Source organism: Epinephelus fuscoguttatus, linkage group LG14, assembly GCF_011397635.1.
Source record: "Epinephelus fuscoguttatus linkage group LG14, E.fuscoguttatus.final_Chr_v1".
Classification (NCBI taxonomy): domain Eukaryota; kingdom Metazoa; phylum Chordata; class Actinopteri; order Perciformes; family Serranidae; genus Epinephelus; species Epinephelus fuscoguttatus.
The window spans coordinates 18,149,232-18,170,414 of record NC_064765.1 but is presented as its reverse complement, the minus strand read 5'-3'; the positions used below and the strand labels follow the sequence as shown (position 1 = coordinate 18,170,414).

Below are 21,183 nucleotides of genomic sequence, written 5' to 3'. Positions count from 1 at the left end.
GAACAAAACATTCACTGGGAACAGGCCTTCTTATGTTAAGGTAAGACTCATGGGTACCCATAGAAATCAATTTCATTCAGGTATCTTGAGGTGAGTGATCAAGGGACTCCTTCAAATGGGCCATTTCAGGTCTTCCCTCACCAAATTTTAGCCTAATTTTGGATTCTCTTTCCAACAAGTGTCAGGGAGTTAAATTTACGTATAGCATGTGGAATTTACTGTAAATGCTACATGACATAGTGCAGTAAAAGAGTTAGCATTTAAAATAGTGAATTCACTTTAATTCTACTCAGCATGAAAAGTGGCTTTTCATGTGCTCTGTGTTTAATGAAGACAAATGGTCAGAATTGTTAAGCGCGAGAAGGCTTTACCAGCTGATCACCAGGTGCCACAGGCACTAGGTCGATGCTCTCAAGCTGAGCAGTGTGGGTAAGAAGCTTCTCGGGGCTGCAATTCAGGATCTCATCGCACACTGACACCAACTGACGGCACTACAGGATAAAGCATACCACCATTTACTATCAAGAACATCTCATTCAATCCTTTACAAAATAAAAGACAATAGATATTAGTTATTCTAAGATTCTAGAGCAGGAAAAAGAATCCAATACTTACCACAGATATGATGTCCTTCTCCTTTTCATAGACGGTGTTTTTCTGTTGGAAGAGTGAGACATGACCTGAGTTCCACCCGAACACTTTCACAAAACAGAGTACCAAAATGACACCACAGCAGCTTTCATAATGCCGTAATTGATTTGTGGAAATGGGGCAATCTGACTCAAAACACATGTCCTATTTCCTCTTCACAGCATGAGTCAGAAAGTGAAGGGCCTGAGGCAGAAAGGCATCACTCCAGACCTTTACTGGTGTTTTACCAGCTTTAATCAGAGCAGTGCTCTAATATAACTGAAAAAAGGCATAAAACGTATTCTGTGCAATTAGCAGTACAGCAAGTGGGCTATTCCTTTCTTAGTGTCTAATGTCCCCTAAACCCAAAGGATCACACTAATCCCCCACAAGCACACATGCGTAGAGACCACAGGAAGTCAGTGGTCAGTGTCACAGTCACTAGAGTCAGCTCAGTGGAACTAAACTGCTTAATCTCTGGATGGGAGGAAGGTGTCGATGACGCTCCTACAGCCTGTGAGTCGGCCTGGGAGCTAGAGAGATGAGGAGGAGGCTTTGAATGAAGGCGGATGATAAGAGGTTAAAAGAAGAGATGTTTACATGGCATACTGAATAGATTAATATCACACACCACTACAACCTACAGTAAGCTAATTTGCAATGCCTGATGGTGTGATGAGTTACATAAAGGACTGTAAGGGGAAACTAATCCCTGTGAAATGTAACAAGGGATCAACAGCGAACACGGCTGGATTTCGGGGCTAATTAAAGGCTGTGACACAAGGCTGCAGGGAGGGGGGTGACTCGGGAGGTTTCTGTCACTACTGCCAGTCAGTTCAACTTGTCTGTTGTTTGTTTGTGTGTGTGCTGATATTCCCCCTCAGGTGTTTGAGTGTGTGTGGTTGAGAAATGCAGAACCTGCGATATATTGATTTACACCACAACAAACCACTTATGGTTGTGTGTAAACACCTGAAGATGTTCAGATCTTTATCTTGATTCCTACTTGAGCTAAGTAGTCTTGTCATGGCTCATTGGCTGTGAGCTACAGTGACTGTCAGTGGGTGTGCTATCTAGCAGTCACAGCACAGTCCATTTTCTGATGGGGGTCACGCCAGTCGCAATACAAAGACGTGCAACTTAAAATGAATGTGGGCCAGGGCCAATGGCCCCTTCCTACCTTCTACGCCCCTACCTCTGGTACTTTTTCTTTAGTCTCTACATACAGACTCTACATTCAGTGAATGTAGAGTCTGTAGGCAAACCCCGGAGATCTTGCCTCTGGAAGAAGAGCGGAAGAGCCCTGGTTTCAGGTTGTAGGCTGTTTGTAGTCTGTGTGATATTGACCAATCACATTTGAGCCGGCTGCAGTTGTTGCCAGGTTAAACGGTCCGTGTAGTGAACTAACGAGGCGGAACATAATTGGCGTCACTGCAAACTCTGAATCCATCGCAATGGTTCAGTATATTTACTTATATATAAACGGAAGTCAGAAACGGAAATTTGCCCAAATCAAACCGGAATGCCAGAACATCGGGGTTCTGCCCCCAGAGGCTGAATACAGCCAATGGGTTCCGAGAATGCTTTTTCTTAGACTACTCCATGGAGGTATAAAGCAGTGGTTCGCAACCGGTGGATCACGGTCCAAAAGTGGGTCACGGGTCCGTTCTGAATAACCAACAGCTACTTGACAGAGACAGCAAACTGTGTCTCTGTCACAATATTATATATATTAAACTGTGTGGACCTTGAACTAATGACGAAGGAGAAACCTGGACCCAATGGCTGGACCAGTTGGGAACCGCTGGTATAAAGAGGATACAGCATTTGAGGCAGAGCCCTGTTTATTCCTCTGAAAGTTGCTCAGTGGCGCAAGAAGCCAAAAGAGTTTGACCTCCTAGGTGTGAAGTGACCCAGATCATCTACGTCATTGGGCCCATAAAGCAAGAGCACTATAGATTTTCATGAGCCAAGCGGCTAACTTCCAGTTTAGCGCTCCGCTAACTTAAATGGGGATAAAATTATTTAATTGTGCGGCTCTTCTAGACCTTCTAACGGTTACTGGACGAAATGGATCAAATTCTGACAGTGATACCTTTCATTTCATGGGGTTATGGTGCTAAAAATATATATTCACTGATTTACAGATGTCTCTTTCGCAATGTAAGTCTATGGGAAAAAGTCTTTTTAGGCCCAATGGTATCACATGTTGTACCAAGAAACTGTAATTCTACTGTTTGGCCACTATGAAAGTTGGCTTCAAGACTTGCTGCACTTCCCCGCAGACCTAAACTACGCCCATCTTCAAACTGAGCCTTCATTTTGATCTGAACTAAACATCTGTAAAGTTTCATGACTGACAAATTGTGTCTACAAACAGACAACAGTAAAGTACTCAAAACAACTTCTGTATAGCTGTCACCACAATAGGTTTCAACAGGACCACATTTTGCCATGCTGACGTACATGCGAATACATACTCAGACATGGTGAAAACAATACCAGCCGTTGTGACGTTGTCATGGCTGGTAATGCATTGAACACAGACATTCTAATCAGAGCATCATTACAATACAATACAAAATACGAAGGAGGTGAAGCTGTAACCTTCCTCAGGCCAAGTGCTAATGTCACCATCAACATATTATTAGTGCAAACAGACATGGGTGAATGCATCTGAAAAGGGATTTAGGGTTAATGTTAGCCATGAGGAGAAGTTCGTTTTCCCATAACACAATAAGAAACTCAAGGCAATCATAAGAAAGAGTTTTAAGACTACAGCCATACTAGTAGCTTAGTGAGGGTCACAGTCACAGTGATGTTTTGAGCTAAATGTCAGCATGCTAACATGCTCGCTATGGCAATACTAACATGCTAATGTTTAGCAGGTATAATAGTTGCCATGTTTAATATCATTAGTGTAGTGTGTTAGCATACTAATATTTGCTAATTAGTGCTAATAACAAAGTAAGCTAGGCAAGAGGGTTCCTGGATCAAACTCTACACCTCAGGGTGACACAGCCCTTTTGTTCTCCCTGTGTCAGGGTGGGTTTTCTCTGGGTACTCCGGGCTTCCTCCCACAGCCCAAAGACAGGTTAGGATAATTGACTCTAAATTGGCCGTAGGTGTGAATATGAGCATGAACGGTTGTCTGTCTCGATGTGTTAGCCTGTGATAGTCTGGCGACCTGTCCAGGGCGTACCAGGATTCACAGTTAAAAATGTTACTAACACTGAAACAACGGTTAAAACCACAGTAAATCTCATATCACTTTGCCAGATCCATGTTGTAAGTGTGATCTAGCAGTGGAGGTAACAGCAGCTGAGTTTTAAACCTTGTTGCCACCCCACCCTCGACCACACACCATCACTTCTCCTTTTGCCTCATTAGTAACACCTCTGTCTTTCTAGCTTCTCACCATTGCTTTTCAGACAGAAGGTAAATTTACAGCAACATCCACACCTCTCGGTTTCTGTTGTATTTGGAGCCACGCCACCGGAGGCTTCCCCACAACAGAACAACCTGTTCTGCATTTCTCTTAAGCAGGAAATGCCACATTGATGTGTGCAATGTGGGTGACAGGTACACTTCTGCCCTGGAACATATGCTTACAACCACAAACACACACATGCAAAATCACTGTCTGGTTTAAATGAGGCTGTTAAACAAAAGTCATAACATCTAGGGGTGTGAACAAAATCTGTTCCATTCCCGTCTGCTTTAAAGTGCATATAAGATTACGATTTATTTCCACACACACACGGATATTAAGCATATGACACTTATAAAGCATATGATGCCTTTAGCCACTGTTTCATTGCTGAGGCAGAGACACAAGAGAAGAGGAAATGGGATGACTGCGTGAGATGAGGAGCTGTGGGTTGGACGTTTAGTCCCGACAGCCTCCAGCATGTTCACGCTGCCTTCTATTTATTTCTGTCTGGATAAGATATTAACTAAAATACGTCCCTTGGAAAAAGCTGCTACTGTTTTTGAAGGAACGCCTCAGGTTTTGCGACACCAGATGTATGAATATGTAATATCAGACAGTACAGTTACAGAACAATTGAAGCAAATGCAGCTCTGGGTTTTTTTTTTTGCAATATCATTCCACTTATAACTAAAAAATTTTTTTTGCTTGGTCCTTTATGAGCAGCTCTGTGCCCAAACAACAGCACAAAAGTTCATAACACAGACCAACATTCAAGACTGACCTTTTATTCCCTTCATTGTAGCGACAGTAGTTACATATTAGCCACAATTTCACTGCATACATCAATAAACAACAGACAATCCCATGCAGCACGTCCTGCACTGAGATTCAACTTATCACGGTCATAACTCTGAAAAAACACCTGAAATGTTTCAACAACAGTGCCTGCAGCATCGCCACAAGAGGTGAGAAGCCTTCATTGTGTTGCCTTCTGCCGTACTGTAAAGCAGCATGCATCAATATCCCTTGATAAGAAGAAAGGCCTAGTGTTGTGTTGTGAAGGCTGGTGTGTGGCTTGATCAGGCGCTGAGCTAACTTTACAGCCGCGTTCTGTGCCTGAAAGCTGTTCTCTCTCTATAGTTGTCTAGGAAACAAAGACAAGCTATTATGTGGGTGTAACACTGAAAAAAAAAAGTGGACAACAAGAATGCACACAGGCATGCATGGACACACATGCACAAAAAGGCTGAAACTATGGCACAAAGATGCAAGAACGCAGACAGTTGATTAAACACAATTAATCAGATTTTTTAGACTTTCTTTTTTGTGTTATAAAGCAAAAGCTTAAGTCAAGTAAAGCCCTGTCATGTACCGTCTGTCTCTGCCTGTGTGTTTACATGCTTGGTCTTGCACAAGTGGGTATTTCCTATTTGTCACAAGGTCACAGACTTGCTATAAAAAGACAGCGGGTAGATCTCTTTTACACCTGCTCCTTATCTTTCCATCCAAATCTTACAACCCTGTCCATGCTTGTCCTTGCCTTAACAGCTCCTCTCAGAATGGGGTTTTTCTTTCTTATTACGGTCATTTTCTTCCAACAGGTCACATGGATGAGGCCCTTTCTTAATTTCTAGCTCGCTGTTTTAGCACAGTCCCTTTGAAATTCAAGCTTTTAACAAGTCTTTCAATAGCAGATAAATATTCATCATTGATTATTGTGCATCAATAGAGCAGTTTTTAGTGTATTGTGCTCTGTTTTGATATCTTTCCGGTCAAAGAAAAGCATTGCATAACCAAAATATAACCTTTTAAACAAACAGTCATAGATTTGTCTCAGTAGCTCCCAGTTCTTCAAATGTAACATAAATGTTAGAATGACTTTTAGGCAAAGGTTCTTCCATTTTAAGAGGTTAGATTTAGTGACAGAAATGTGCTCACGTACCTTAACGTAACGCTTCCAAATTCATTTTTGCTCCCACAGAGCCCTCTTTTTTCCTCCCTGTCTCTCTTTCCCTCTCTCGCCTGGACTTTGCTTGCTGCTTGGCTGGTTCAAAGCAGACTGAGCGTGTGTACGCTGCGAAACTCTGACTTGACAACTCCACTGTGGGATCCCAAAAACACCAGCTGACTAGCTGACCCTCATCGCCCTCGGGGTGTGAAAACACACACAGACAAACAGGAAATAAGAGACTTTTCTTTGGTATGAGGGATGTGGTGTAGCTTCTGTGGAAGCAGTTCCCCAGAAAGTGACGTCAGGATGAGGCTGCGGCCTCCTGACAGCACGTCAAAAATCTCACGGGGTGGGGGGCTGGGGGAATATCACGGGCCTCAATTAGCCAGGGGCGCATTTCATGACCCTGCAAGTCTGACTGTGTGCAATGGTCAATGCGTCACTGATGATGGTATAGACACACACAGGAGCTTATGTAACGTGACACAGCTGCATAGTACATGCAAGTATTCTTCTGCAAAGCCTGTGCCTGCAGATTTATAATGCTACGATGACAGCTTTACTGATGTGATGTGACCTGTCGTTTTCTCTTGTATGTTCAACAGGAGCGAACTCTTCTCAGCTGTCCAAAACTGACCTTTTAGCTCACCTGCCAAGGCTGTATGAATAACAACAAAACACCTGCCACAGCAAGTCCTGCGCAGGTTTCTAATACTATTACTGCTGTACCTGACTCAGAATTATGTCAGTCGAATCGGATCTAGCTCTTCAATATGAATATTCAACTATTCGGTCTTATTTTTTCCACATATTTTGAACAGGGTTGTTCACATACTATAGTACAGTGGTTTCTACCTGGTGCAGCCACAGGGTCCAGATTTCTCCTCAGTCATTAGTTCAAGGTCCACACAGTTTAATACATCCAGCATCATGCTTGCATTTAGCCATGTCATCAGGCTATATTGCTACTCTGACAAGTAGCTGTCTGTTAGTCACTTACTCCACAGCAGGAAACAGCACCTCAAAATAAAAGCTCTGTGCCGGAAATTCATTGTACTTCAAAATATAAAGTGTGTTTTTCAAACTCAACACATTTGTGACTCACTTGTGGTCCATTCAGAATGGACTCGCAACCCTCTTTTGGACTGCGACCCACCAGTTGGGAACCACTGATATACTACAGAAGCCAAGTTAGCCCACAGAGCTAATGCGTGCTACCCATGCTGATGATGATCAGAAGTATGCAACAACATTTTTTTGCCAACAGTAGATATCAAAGCCAGAGACTGTGTCGTATTAGGTTGCTGTGAGCCGTAAATTTACCACTTCTCAACAGAAGATAGAATATAATGGTATCTTGAAGCCAAGCCACTCTTCCTCCAGCAGCCTCTGTCTCACTCAGACTGACCCTGGGTCTTGGCATGGATGTATAAAAAAGACCTGAATACAGCATCTGAGGCGGGGTCCCGGTTATTCCTATGAAAGTTGCTCAGTGGTGCATAAAGCCAAAAAAGTTTGTCTTCTGTGTATAAAACTACCCAAATCATCCACTCTTCTGCATTGTTGAGCCCAAAGAGGAAGTGCAGTAGAGACTTTCAGTGTCTGAGCATCTAACTTCTGGTTTAGCCTTCTGCTTAGAATTTTATTCCAAGCTGTCTTTGATCACAAGATCATGACAACAGCCATCCTTGAACTTGTCTCACTGTGCAACGCAGGACCACCGTTTTAGAGCCACAACCAAAAATATCGCCACATTTCTTTCACAATGGTCATCTTTCGTCTGGGACAGCCAAAATCTTTCAGTGTATACCAGGCTTTAGTGAATGGGAAAAAGTCTTTTGGGGCCCAATGGTATCATGTGACGACCCAGAAGTTGTAATTCCACGGTTTTGCGGCAATGCCAAATTGGCTTAAAAGCCCAGCATTGCTCCTGGGGGCTTGAGTCTGGGTCTGCAGCATACTTCTGGGGACCGAAATGTACTTAGAAATACACTGCACACTGACTGACGAAAACAAAAAAAATGCTGCACGACTTGAGGAACCTCAGTTGACAAAGGGTGAGCCGTGATGCCAATCCAGCTGTGCCATGGGATTTTGTGATAACCAGACATTGTTATTCAGCTGGGCCTAGACAAAAAGATGTGAATGAATTTTTAATTGACTGTATCAGTATGTTGTGCGCAATCATGTCCTACACCGAAAATCTAATTTAATCTAATCTAATCTCTCTAATTTAAAACACCTTCACAGGGGACCTATTTGTCGTCTTTTGCATGTAGAAATTATAAGTGTGTGACACATCAAAAGCCCTGATTGGCAACCAGTGTGAGGGATGATAACAATTAAAAGGAGAAATCTGTGAGCGGGACAATGGATCGCTTTATTGTACGGAGCAAATTACAACAAAGCACCAGCAAAGACGACCTACCACCATCAGTAGACAGTATCATAAAAGCTACCTGTCTTCTATCTTCTTTTTTTTAATTGTCTTATGTCATGATAGAAGTGATAACACATGTTATAGAAGCGATTGTGCACAGATAAACATACAGGTGTGCCTTGAGATTTTGGCTCGCCCTTTGGTGTATTTTGGGCACAAAAAGTTTGACAACCACTGGACTAAGGGGTCTCTGACTGATGATTTGAATCTTCAACCTTCAGAGTGCAGCCCTGATTGATATGAAAGTACTTCATTTTCAATGTTATTTTGTGAATGAAATTAGCTACTGTTTGGTAATTAAAAAAATTGTATCTTCACTCAAAGAGTAAAGACAAGAAGTCTAAAAAATGAGCCCAACTGTTTCTAGTTCAATGACTACTTCACATCACACTGAACTCACTGGACAACATACTCTCGGTACAAAACTACTCACCTTTAAAACACCTGCGAGCACAAACACACAATGCGCACCAAAGTTCAAAAACAGGAATTGAGCAAACAATAGCCACACATTACCGAACGATGATCCAACTCTAAGAGGCACCGGCGACAAAAGCAGTGAGGGTTTTAACTTACTAATCACTCACTCATTCAGGGCCGAGCCAACAATGAATGAAAACAACAGTCAAGAGACCCAAATCTGATTCACTACGTGCGGCAAAAACATCCTATCACAGCCGACAAACTTAATAACTCTCTGAAATCCATACTTCCTTCCTGCCCCTCTGGTCCGTAAGAATAATGTTACTGTTACTGAACACCGACACACAGACCGCAAGTCTCATTTATCTCAGGCTAAATCTGCTTCAAGCCAACCCTGTATGGTTGGTACAGAGCTCGAATAATGCTTGAATGATCCCAGAAAAACAGAGCATCCAAAAAAAATCTACACAGACTTATTTCTACTTTTAAATTATAACCAACAAGCAAAAAACAGTGACGTACATGAGCGTAGGCTTGACCCATTCTTAGCAGTTCAGCAAAGTACAAAAGCAGCAAAAGAAGCATCACCTTGTGGGGAATTATCCAATCAGCGAGGTGAGAGCTGTACCTGTCGTGCTGGGCAGGCGTCCAAAGCTGGATATAGAGCGCTATATATAAACTCCTCTAAATACTGAGCCTCTTCTTTCACCCACAGTTCCTCTGCACCTCTGACTGCCTCCTTACCTCTCTCTAATTATCTCTCATTCTGCTGCTATCTCTGTAGCTCTGTCTTCTTTTTGTCTTCTCCTCTGCTTCACTGCTGTCAGGCCACTTATCTCTAATGTCACCACCTTCCACAGTTAATAGTCTCTCTCTGCCTGCTGTTCATTCAGTGACATGCGCTCCCCCAGGAGTCAGAAGTCATTTAAGAGCCGGTGCAATCCCTCCCTCAGTCTCCTCCTCCTGTCTCTGCCTTCCCCTTTGCTTCCCGCTCTGCCCTTCCCTCCCTCCCTCCCTTAGGCCTTACAACATATCCAGGCCTGTCCCTACTGTTACCTGTGAACTCTTTTCTCACCCTCTTTACATTCATTCACTTATAAATATTCCTTCTCCTCCCTTTTCTTTCACACATTTCACACTACCGTGAAGGAGTAAACAACAACAAACTCCAGCACCTCCTCTTTGGCAATCCTTCCGAACCTAAGCCTCTTCAAGGTACAGCTGCCTCCAAATATGCCAGGAATGTAAAGATAAAGAATTCATTACTCGAGCTAAGCCGAGGAGCAGGGGGTGTGTGTGCTTCTGTTTTTCTAGCTGCTTTTTAAGGAGTGATTTTAAAAAAGAAATCACACAACAGGTTGTAGTTCCTCTTTGGAAGTTTAGTGTGCATGACAATACCACTAGAAACATGGTTATATATGTGTGCTTCCTCTTAAGATAAAACACTGCACGTTTCCATGAACATCATGAACACGTGCAGTAACGTGACATCAGGTTTGCATCAAAGAGAAACATTCTTTGAGTTTTACTCCCAAAAGGCAGCCATTTGATGGACAGAGTATGGGAATATAAATGTAGCTGAAAGTTACTCAAGAGCTTTATGCACTTGACTGCTTAAAGGTGTAGTGTATAAGACTTGGGGGGATTTAGTGGCATCTAAAGGTGAGGACTGCACATTGCAACCAGCTGAAACCTCTCCTGGTTATAATTCCTTCAGTGTTCAGGAGGTTTTTACTGGGAGTAGAATTATACACATATGTCGCTTTCTCTCGAAAACAAACATACCAGGTGATTTAAACTGGTAAAAACACCAAATAAAGCAGTTTATGTTACAGATCTAGATTTTTCTGCCACTGTTTGGCTTGTCGCAGATGGGCTGCACAGCACCTGCTAATGCAGGATTTATACTTCTGAGTTGAATCGACGGCATACCTACAGTGTTTGCTGACATGCACCTCCCCAGGAATGTAACTACATGTTGCAGCTACGCAAACCTCTTGTCGATTTTTGTAAGCTGAAACCGTTTCCCTCAGTGGAAACAAAGCTTTTATTTGCTTAATTTCACAGATACGAAACAATAAATTGTGAGGACAATAAAGCCTCTACAAAAAAAGCATTTTAAGGATTTATCCTGGCTTCATATGAGTAGGAAAAAAGTCCGCTAGCTGCTAGGCTAATTTATACAATGTAAAACGCCATAGGCTTGTGCTAATAACATTAGCATGTTTATTTGTTTGGAAAATGTGTTTAGTATAAGACAGCTGTTTTGTCGGTGAACCTTGTGAGCTGTAATGGAATTTTGTAACATTACCTTTTGTTAAATGTTGCTGTTGTCCCTGGCTTTATATGAGTAGAGGAAAAGTCTGCTAGCCTCTAGGCTAATTTATACAATGTAAAATACCAAGACTTGTGCTAAAAACATTAGCATGTTGTATTTGTGGGGAAAATGTGTCCAGATAAAGACAAATGCTGTGTCTGTGAATGCTGTGAGTTATAGTGAAGCTGATTTGTGTACTTGTGTTTGAAATTGTCTCTATGAAGCCATGTTTAATGTTATTTCAGGTGTGTTTTGAAAAAACTAAACTTTACAGCATTTCACAGAAACCCCCTGCCGAATATTGTTTTGGAGGTGTAACTGCTCATCACAGAGGGACTGCTAACTACAGTAGTCAACGCAAAAACGCAAATGCCCTATCTAGAGCCAGTGTTTGATTTGTCCATTCTAGGCTACTGTAGAAACATGGCAGTGCAACAAGGCAATCTCCATAGGTTATGTAGATATAAATGGCTCATTCAAAGGTAACGAAAACACAACAATTCTTTTTCTCAGATGATTATATACACACACAAAAAATACTGCCAACAGATGCCCTTAAATCCTACACACTGGACCTTTAAAGCCATAAATGAACCAACCTTGTGGACAATGTCTCCCAGCTCTCTGCAGTAGCTGAATATATCCTTGCTGCTGGTGTATCCACTGAGCTGGGAAAACTGATACCTGGCAAGACAGGGATTACATTTCAAAGTAAGTCTGGGCAGAGACTGGAAGGATTTGCTGCAAGCGAGAACAATAATTTAATTTCACACAGGTAATTAAGAGGAACAAAGACAAATTAAGGATCTTAGAAAGTCAGACATAGAGAAAATGAAAGCAGGCAAACGGATAGGGGAGAACTTAACAGGTATCAGGTTTCTCTACAAGGCAATACAGCAACTCAGTGCACACACCAAAGGCTGCACCTCTAAATGATTTAACCCACAGTCATCCTTTTTTTACATAAAACCTACAGCAACAAAAACCCAAACTATTTTTACATGACACAGCAGAGAACATTTTCTGGGTAAAAAATAACTGCAGAATAAAATAGAATTTCGAGTACTGTATATATAACGGTTAGATAACTCCCTCTTTACAGACCTGTTGAGCAGAGAGAAGAGTCCTTTGGCGGAGGTGATGAGCTCCACAACAACCTGCAGAACGCCAGGAGGCAGCTTGATGGCGCTGCGTCCGTCGTAGCTGTTAAGGCGCCAGCGGCCCTGAATGCCCATCTGGAGGGTGTGAGCAACTGCACGCAGTTTCTCTGTCAGACCGCGTAGGTTCTCACCACCCATACCGTACGTCTGGAGAGCACACACACAGGTTAAAGGTCTAATCCACTCCTGAAATACTCCCACACTGTTATACATAATCTGATGTTTAATGCATGACTTCCTCTTTTTCCAACACCTCTAAGGGATCTGGTGTTTAAGAAGCTTCTTATTGTGATTTCGAAAATGGGTCTCTGCTGTATGTTGCATATCACTCCCTCTCATTTCCTGTGACCACTCTACTGTTCATTTTTGAATAAAATGTCCCAAAAGTGCAAAAAAAAAAAAAAAACCTTTGACAGAATCTTATTTCAGTGCAACTGTGAGTTTTGCAGCCGGGGGGGGAGAAAGCAATCTGGATATTGACTGAAATGTATATTGAATTAAGAGCAAGAGAGCACTTGTTCTTGTTTACAGAGCCACAGCTCAGTAAAAGCTCTGCTTCTCACACAAGAGACAGTATTTCTTGATGCAAAGTATTCTTGACTTGACTGTCGGCGTCGCTTCCTCTTCTGTCTGAGACCAGACATCGGACCTTTAAATGCACTCCCAATGCTGATAGGAAGAAAAAGCTTCTGCTATCGAGCTACATTACAGTAAAAGAAAATGACATAGACGTACATGTAGACAACCTATATCACAATATATGTAACTTTATAGCGTGATATTGATGTATACAGTATATCAATGTGACTTTCTGTGAAATCTATTGAGAAACTGAGTTAAAAAAAACCCACAACTTTGCCACAAAACAAACACAGAGTTTGCATGTTCTCCCTGTGTCAGCGTGGGTTTTCTCCGGCTACTCCAGCTTCCTCCCACAATCCAAAGGCATGCAGGTTAGTTGGTGACTCTAAACTGTCCGTAGGTGTGAATGTGAGTGTGAATGGTTGTCTGTCTCTATGTGTCAGCCCTGTGATAGTCTGGTGACCTGTCCAGGGTGTACCCCACCTCTCACCCAGTGTCAGCTGTGATAGGCTCCAGCCCCCCCGCGACACCGAACAGGATAAGCGGTTACAGAAAATGAATGAATGAATGAATGTTTTTGTAAGTGTCATTTGGGGCGACCATTTTAAAAATATGATCTCCTGTATATCAAAGTGAATGACTACTCTCCAGTTGCCAATTTGTTAATGGGCAATGTTAATTATTGTTTGTTTTAGTTTTTAAATGGTGATTTATGGATTATGGAGTTTTTACTGCTTTTAATTTACATTCCCCATGTTGTAGAATACACACAGTTCACCTGTAGTTTGTGGCCATATATATATTTTTTTTCTGTTTTTAGTGGTGAGCGCGCAGAACTTAAACTTTTCCCATGTGTCAAGCGTGTAGGAGAAAAGCGGGATTTACACCTTACGTCGTAGCCTGACATGCACCTTTCCCGAAATGTAACTATGCGTCGAGGTGACGCAGACTTCCTGTCTATTTTTATAAGCTGAAACCATTTCCCTCAGTGGAAACGAAGCTTTTATTACTTAAATTATACAGATAAGAAACAATAAATTGTAGGGTTGGGAACAATTAACCGATACGACCGGATATCTGGTTTGACAAGCGAGAGATACGGCTGCGTCAGTAGCAAAATCCTCAATCGATACGTTTCAGCCACGAATCCTGAGATGAATCGATTGTAGAGTCATGGATCGGGTATCGCGAGACTAGCAATCGGTTGACTGGCTTTAACAGTTTGCATCTCTAAAACAATGCGAGAGCCGGCGGCATGCTCCGTAACAGGCATTACTGACAACGACAATGGATGTAAACATCTGCGCCAGCTTGACTGGTGGAGCTGAGGAACAGAAGCTAATGCCGGTTGGATAAACCAGGGAGCAGCCAAGCCGCAGTAGAAACTAAAGGCGAATCCTGCCGGTTGTGGGTTGAACGGGGGTCACAGACACAGACAGAAATACGTATTCCTGTCAAATACGGCGGCCATAGTGCTCCGGGGCACAAGATAACGGCTTACCGGCGACCGAGAAGCCTGGTTCCAGGTCCGAGAAGTCTTCGTCAGTGTAATGACTGCCCAAAAATACCTGAACAGCCAAGCCGTGGCAGCACACAGGTATGTGACGTGTCAGAGGAGCTGTTCACATTTCCACAAACCTCACCGCACTTTAGGGACTGTTCTTTACTTGTCAGAGGAGGAGGGTGGCTGGTTGATTTTTATTTTATTCATTTATTTTATTTTGATCCCCCCCATTGTTAATCACTTATTGATGCTGTTTTTGAAGTATGAATAAGTCAATAAGTAATTTATTCCATTGAAATATCATTGATGTATTATAGAAAAGTAATTTATCTTTTTATAAATGACAAACACAGAGTGTAGCAAATAGAGAAATAGTCTGACATGCTGTCAGTGATAAGCTGCTAGTCATCACAGTCCATGATATCAACTAATAACAGGAGATGTCAGATTCTGCCCCTCCATTGCATGTTATTATTTTATTCTGCTTTATGTTTATATTGTACAGCACTATGATAAACTTTATTCCAGACTCAAGTCCATATAAGATACATACAAAAAAACAGACAATGTATGATTTTGTTGTTGTTTGTCTTTTTATTTTATTTTTGCCAGTGCCATACAGCAACAATGCTTGGGGATGTGGTCTTTTACAAATTTGAAAATACTCTAAAAATGTCACTTTTATAGAATTGGCTTCTTTATTTTATAATATATGATTAATGTCTACATCAACAAATGTTAACCATAGAATCGTATCAAATCGTATCGAATCATAGCGTTCCTACACTGTATCGAATCGTATTGAATCGTTCTGTATTAAAAATATATCGTTTTTGAATCGTATCGTAACCCGTGTATCTAGATACGTATCGAATCGTCTATCACAGAGAGATTCCCAACCCTAATAAATTGCGAAGACAATAAAGCCTCCACAAAAGTAGCATTTTAAGTCATATGTGTGATTTATCCTGGCTTCATATGAGCAGAGGAAATCTCCACTTGTCACTAGGCTAATTTATACAATGTAAAATGCCATAGACTTGTGCTAATAACGTTAGCATGTTGTATTTGTGGGGAAAATGTGTTTAGCATAAGACAGTTGTTTTGTCGGTGAATGCTGCTAGTTAGAGTGAAGCTGATTTGTGTACTTGTGTTTGAAATTGTCTCTATTAAGCCATGTCTAATGTGTGTTTATTGTATGTTTTGGGTGTGTTTTGAATCAATTAAACTTTACAGCACTTCACAGAAACCTCCGCCGCCAACTATTGTTTTGGAGGTGTAACTGCAGAGTGACATGGACACACCACCGCACAAGTATAAATGCTTACAATGGCATATGTTACATAGGCTACGGTGTAGACTCTGCATAGAGGTGACGCACAAATATAAATCCCGCTAAATACAGTGGCTGACAAAAACTTGAATGGCCCTATCTAGAGCTAGTGTTTGATTTGTCTGCTCTGGGCTACCATAGAACAACATGGCACCCTCTGTGGAAGAGGACCCGCCTCGCATGTAAATGTAAACGAGTCTTATTTTCAGGTGATTACAAACATAGTTTTGAATATTATTATACATATTTTTGATGACTTTGCAATAATCTCATAGTATTCTGATTAGACTACATTGTGTGTAATTCAATAGATTATGTTATAAGGTACAAGAACTGCCATGTAATTAGTATTCAGTAACTGACATTTCACAGTAACCTGACCCAACCCTGTTGATGAGACTATATCTCAGTATAGTTCATATAATACAACACAAATCAACCCAAGCTAATACATCAAACTGCAGCAAGGCATAGTATTTACAGGACAACACAGAGCCTGTCTCTCTCATATGCCCGTCCCCACAGTTTTCAGCCCAGCAGTGTGAGACGTGACTCTCCACAACCACTTCAGTAGAAGCAGGTTATGTTGTGACCCACTTGTCGGAGGTCAAGAAGTTTGGACCGGTCAGGCTTTGTTGTTACACATCAACCAGCCGGAACAATCGTCCGTCATCGAGTGCCCATGAATTTTTCATGGCCTGCATTGTGGCTGTTAATTATGTAACCGTGAATGTGTTTGGTCTGCTCCATGTGAGCGTCTGATGGTTGTTATTATAAATGAGAGCAGTGTTAGCACTTCACGGAGCATTAAGACACAGAGGCAGAGAGGCACACACACGTACACACACTCTACTTAAGGTAAAAACTGAAGCTGTACATGTGTGTATACGTTCTTGTCTTGTCTTATGTTAAACATTTTCATACGAGAGCACTTGTGTGAAGCTTTTACTACAGGGAGTATATATCCACGCACTCATTCATGCAGACTTTGAGTTAAACTGCTAATGCCTATTTCAATCAGTATTACAGTTACTTCAAAAATTCAACAACAAGCAGTTTCAGCAGCCCGAGCTTTAGCCTAATGTTCACAGACTGTTACAGCACCAGAGCTGGAGCTTTGCCTGATACTGTCCGGCTCAATTAGTCCTTCCAATGAAACAAAGGCCTCTCTGGAACCACACCAACACCCCCCCACACACCAACACGACTATTTAAGTGTCCTTAAACTCCCTCTCAAAATTGGACAGGGAGGGAAATTAATTAGGCAGCAGAAACAAAAACGGAGAATCAAAGGGGAGGTGGAAGCGCTTTTCTTTTTTTTTCTTTTTTTTGGATGACCACAAACTTCACCAGAAATTTGCATGTGAAGTATTAAGCACACGCTTTGCATTCTTAATCTGCTTTGTTTGCAGCTGAAGCATGACAAGTCTTTTGATATAAGCTAAAAGAATAACTATTTTACTATGATATGCTTGACTAAAGGGGTTTTTGATATGAAAGTGAAAGGCAAAAATGACGCAATGAGCTCCAGCTTGCTGCATGTTGCTAAGAGGTCTGAGTGCACTCCAGTGAAGCAGGACTTGTATGGCAATAAGTGCAGTTGTGTATTCTGGCTGGATTTGCAAAAGATTGTCCAGCAGCTGCAGGTTCTGCTGTGCAAACAAGAGCAGGGTCTAAAAACAGCGCGATGGGGGGGAAAATACACCTCTGCACTTTAATATCAGAACACGCACAACACCACAGCAGGACACAAAGATGACTGCTCTGTAAACAGCTCTCATCACACACACTACCTGCACAACACACCCTTGGATACACAGAGCACTGCTATGGACACAAACTGTACACAAACTGTCACACATGATTACGCGTCCTCCCTCACCAGAGAGCAGAGCTTCTCCACAGCCTCCAGTATCAGCTCCTGGTGTCCGATCTTATGTACTCCCAGCTTTTCCAGGTCTTGACAGGTCAGCTGGAGGAGGTCCAGACCCGACAAATGCCACTCTGACACTGGGTACTGATGGAGAGGGGCATCCAGACCTGGCAGCAAAAGCACAGACAGTTAGGGCTCTAACCGCATGCAGTGCACGAGTACAAATAGAAACCCCAGAAAGTCGTAAAGTCACATGTGTGTACATGTAGATACATGCAGAGGGAGCATGGACTAACAGATACAGCTGCTGGGAGGTAAGTTTGAAGCATGAAAAAAGGCTGCCGCTTCACATGTTGGGCAATTAAGTTTGGAAAGGTGAAGACGTGTCTGAAAAACAAATCAATTATAGAATTTACTTGCAAAATAGTCGACAAACTATATGCTGATGATATTATAAATGAATACCATACCCCTTAACTGTTTAAGTATTTGAAGTGAGGACTTAGTAACTGAAATCACTTCTAAAAAATCATCAAATGGGCTTATTAAACTGTCTTCATGTGTTATTACATGTCATAGAAGCGTGAGCGGATTATGAGACAATGGACCCCTACAGGCACAGACACATAAAAGACCCCACCACCTCTCCTATATAGGAGCAAAACACACAGACTTTGTGGTTTCGCCTCGTTTTTTGTTGTTTTGCATCTCTTTATAGTTGTTTTGTGTCCCTTTGAGATAATGTGTCTTTTTTGGTCATTTTTTGTGTCTCTTTGTGGTCATAATGTGTCTCCTTGTGGTTGTTTTGCCCTTTTTTGCAGTTCTTTTGCTTCTCTTTATGGTCGTTTTTTGTCATTTTGAGTCTCAGGCTGGTAGGTATGAATTCAAGTGATGGTTTTCAGGTTAAGGCCACTACTTTGGGCCCCTGTGCCTGTGTCTGGAAATCCTGTTCAGTTTCAATCCATGTATAAAATCATTCAAATGATTTACTTAAGTGAAAAACAGCAATACTTCACAATGAAAATACTCATTGTTCAATACAAATCCTGCTACTATTGTAAAAATAGTAGCTACAAAATGTACTTAAAGGTCCAGCGTGTAGGATTTAGTAGCATCTAGTGGTGAGGTTGCGGGACTGAAACTTCTACCATGTGCCAAGCATGTAGGAGAAATACGGTGGCCAAAGAAAAAAGACGCGAATGACCCAATCTAGAGCTGGTGTTTAATTAGTTTGTTCTGGTCTACTGTAGAACAGCAGGGTGGACTCTGTGGAAGAGGACCTGCTCCATATGTAGATATAAATGGATCATTTTAAGGTAACAAATTCTTATTTTCAGATGATTATATACTAATGAAAACATGGTTATGAATACTATACACAATTTCTGCCAGTAGATGCCCCAAAGTCATACACACTGGACGAATAAAGGACCAAAAGTAAAGGTACACGTTATGCTGAATGGCCCTGTCAGTTTTATATGTTATTGGTGCAAGTCAGTGGCATAGATATAGATGGTGCAGGCAGTGCGGTCGCACTTAGGCGTGTGGGGTGTCATTTTTAATTTAACTCACATTAAAGTAAAAATGACGCCATATACTATGGGGTATATGCCATTAAAAATGAAAAACCCATCTCTGTCATGATTTTCTTTTATTTTGTTTTCTTTCTATAACAAAATTATATTGTATTATATTACTTTGATACTATTGTTGTATACAGGTATGCAATGAGGATTGCTGCGTAAAATGTGTTGATGTCACTTAAAGCTATAGTGCGTAACTTCTGTCGCTTCCCATCGGATAATGCGTTATTACAAGTAATAAGCTTCCATGTACACAGAGTAACACTCGCCACACACCGTGTACACAGGGTAACACTTGCCTTTGTGGTAGGATCCACTTCTGAACCGTGTCTCAGCCGCTTCTCCACCATGTGGCTTTCTCTTTCTACCTGCGCTCTACCTCTTGCTATGACACTCTCCGCTCTTCCTCCCCCTCCCATCTTGTTGTGAGGAAGCATTTCCTGTGTGCCAGCGCGGGAATGTTGCCGGTCGACACACATACTAAAAATGATATATATTGAAAAATACTGCGAGATGTTAGAGGAGCCGATCGGCTTAATCAGCATTGTGTCATCTCCTCTAGCAGTGGCTTGGGTGAAACGGACATTTATGGACCTGTAGAAGTTACGCACTATAGCTTTAATGTCAAGTCTCTATTTGATCATGTGACAAGATGAAATGAGTCTAGTCTAGTTTAGGTGCAAAATCTGTCAAGACTGACAAGCTGGGCACATCTGCAAGTCCAGTGAGCAGTCACATCTCATACCTTTAAATATTTTACTGGGGGTCCTGGATGAAAACTGTCCCAAACTGTTCCTTATTTTTAAGGAAAAAATTGAGGTTTTCTGAAAAATACAGTGCAATGTCAATGTCTTATGGAAACAATTCTTGCTACAAACCATTGCAAAGTAGCACAACATAACATGAAATGGGAGAAAATTACTCTCGTAAAAAGTGGAACTATATATAAAATTATAGTTACACTCTACCTGTCATATACATTTAATTAACTCTTTTTTTACTAGTACTATTAACTTAATCATTTGAATTACTGATTTGATCCTACTAACTTATATGTCTTTTCTTTTATCCACGTTGGTATGTGTAAGTCTAACGTTTGTTAAGTTTTATTTGTTTGTTTTGTTTTGTTTTTCTTAGCAAGGCCATATTGTTATTTGCCAGTAATTAAAGGAAAAAAAGGGACAAGAGAGAAACGAACACGAAGAAAAAGTAGCTGAGCTCCATAAATCTGATTTTTTTTGGCTTTTTTTATAAACAGTTGCCAGCGGTGTGTGTGCATGCACCTTCTAACTAATGACTAGCATGCACTGGGGCCCCTGGTAACTATCTTAAACCACTGATGCAAGTGGTGCTTAAATCTCAAAACAATGCACCACACTGTAAAAATTCAATTAGTAGCCCAGGCTATTATTTACTTAACTCGATGAAATTAACAGGCCTATATTTGGGACAGGCGTTTAATAACTTTCACACAAAACTGTTGCTATGCAGCGATCAAGAAATACAATCAAACTGTTTATTTAAACCAGTATGGATATTACTTGTTTAGAAATTAGGCTTCAGATAATACATCAATTATGAATCACTCATTTGATCTCCGACAGACAGCAACAATACTCAGAACTTGGATTCATTTTTGTAAGAAAACGTTATTGTTATTGTAAATGTTATTGATAAAAAGTATATTAAATACCTATTTTGTTAAATGTTTATTTCATAGGGACAGGTGTAGTATACATAGAGATAATCCAATGCAGTGTATAAAGTGTGGGTTTAAAGTAGCTCAAAACTGTACTTAAGTTGAGTAATTGTACTTAGTTGCTCTCCAGCACAGGTAATACCTGTACTGCAGGCCAATACTCTCACAGGCTAGTAGTAATAGTAGTGCTTTTCCCACTGTAAACCAGCACACAGAAGAGAGTCCATATCTCCTTCTGGGATACAGGACAGAACT

General features: G+C 41.3%; 1 protein-coding gene across 1 annotated transcript in view; it reads right to left on the bottom strand.

The window, feature by feature from the left end:
- The window catches only part of cnksr1 (connector enhancer of kinase suppressor of Ras 1), a 44,498-nt gene that overhangs the window by 22,841 nt on the left and 474 nt on the right, over positions 1-21,183 (bottom strand). Inside the window, exons 2-6 of the mRNA XM_049595401.1 lie at positions 17,656-17,813; positions 12,299-12,501; positions 11,794-11,878; positions 616-657; positions 372-491 (exon numbers count right to left, since the gene is read on the bottom strand). Coding sequence (XP_049451358.1) covers positions 372-491; positions 616-657; positions 11,794-11,878; positions 12,299-12,501; positions 17,656-17,813 — 608 coding nt within the window. The remainder of the gene's footprint in view (positions 1-371; positions 492-615; positions 658-11,793; positions 11,879-12,298; positions 12,502-17,655; positions 17,814-21,183) is intronic.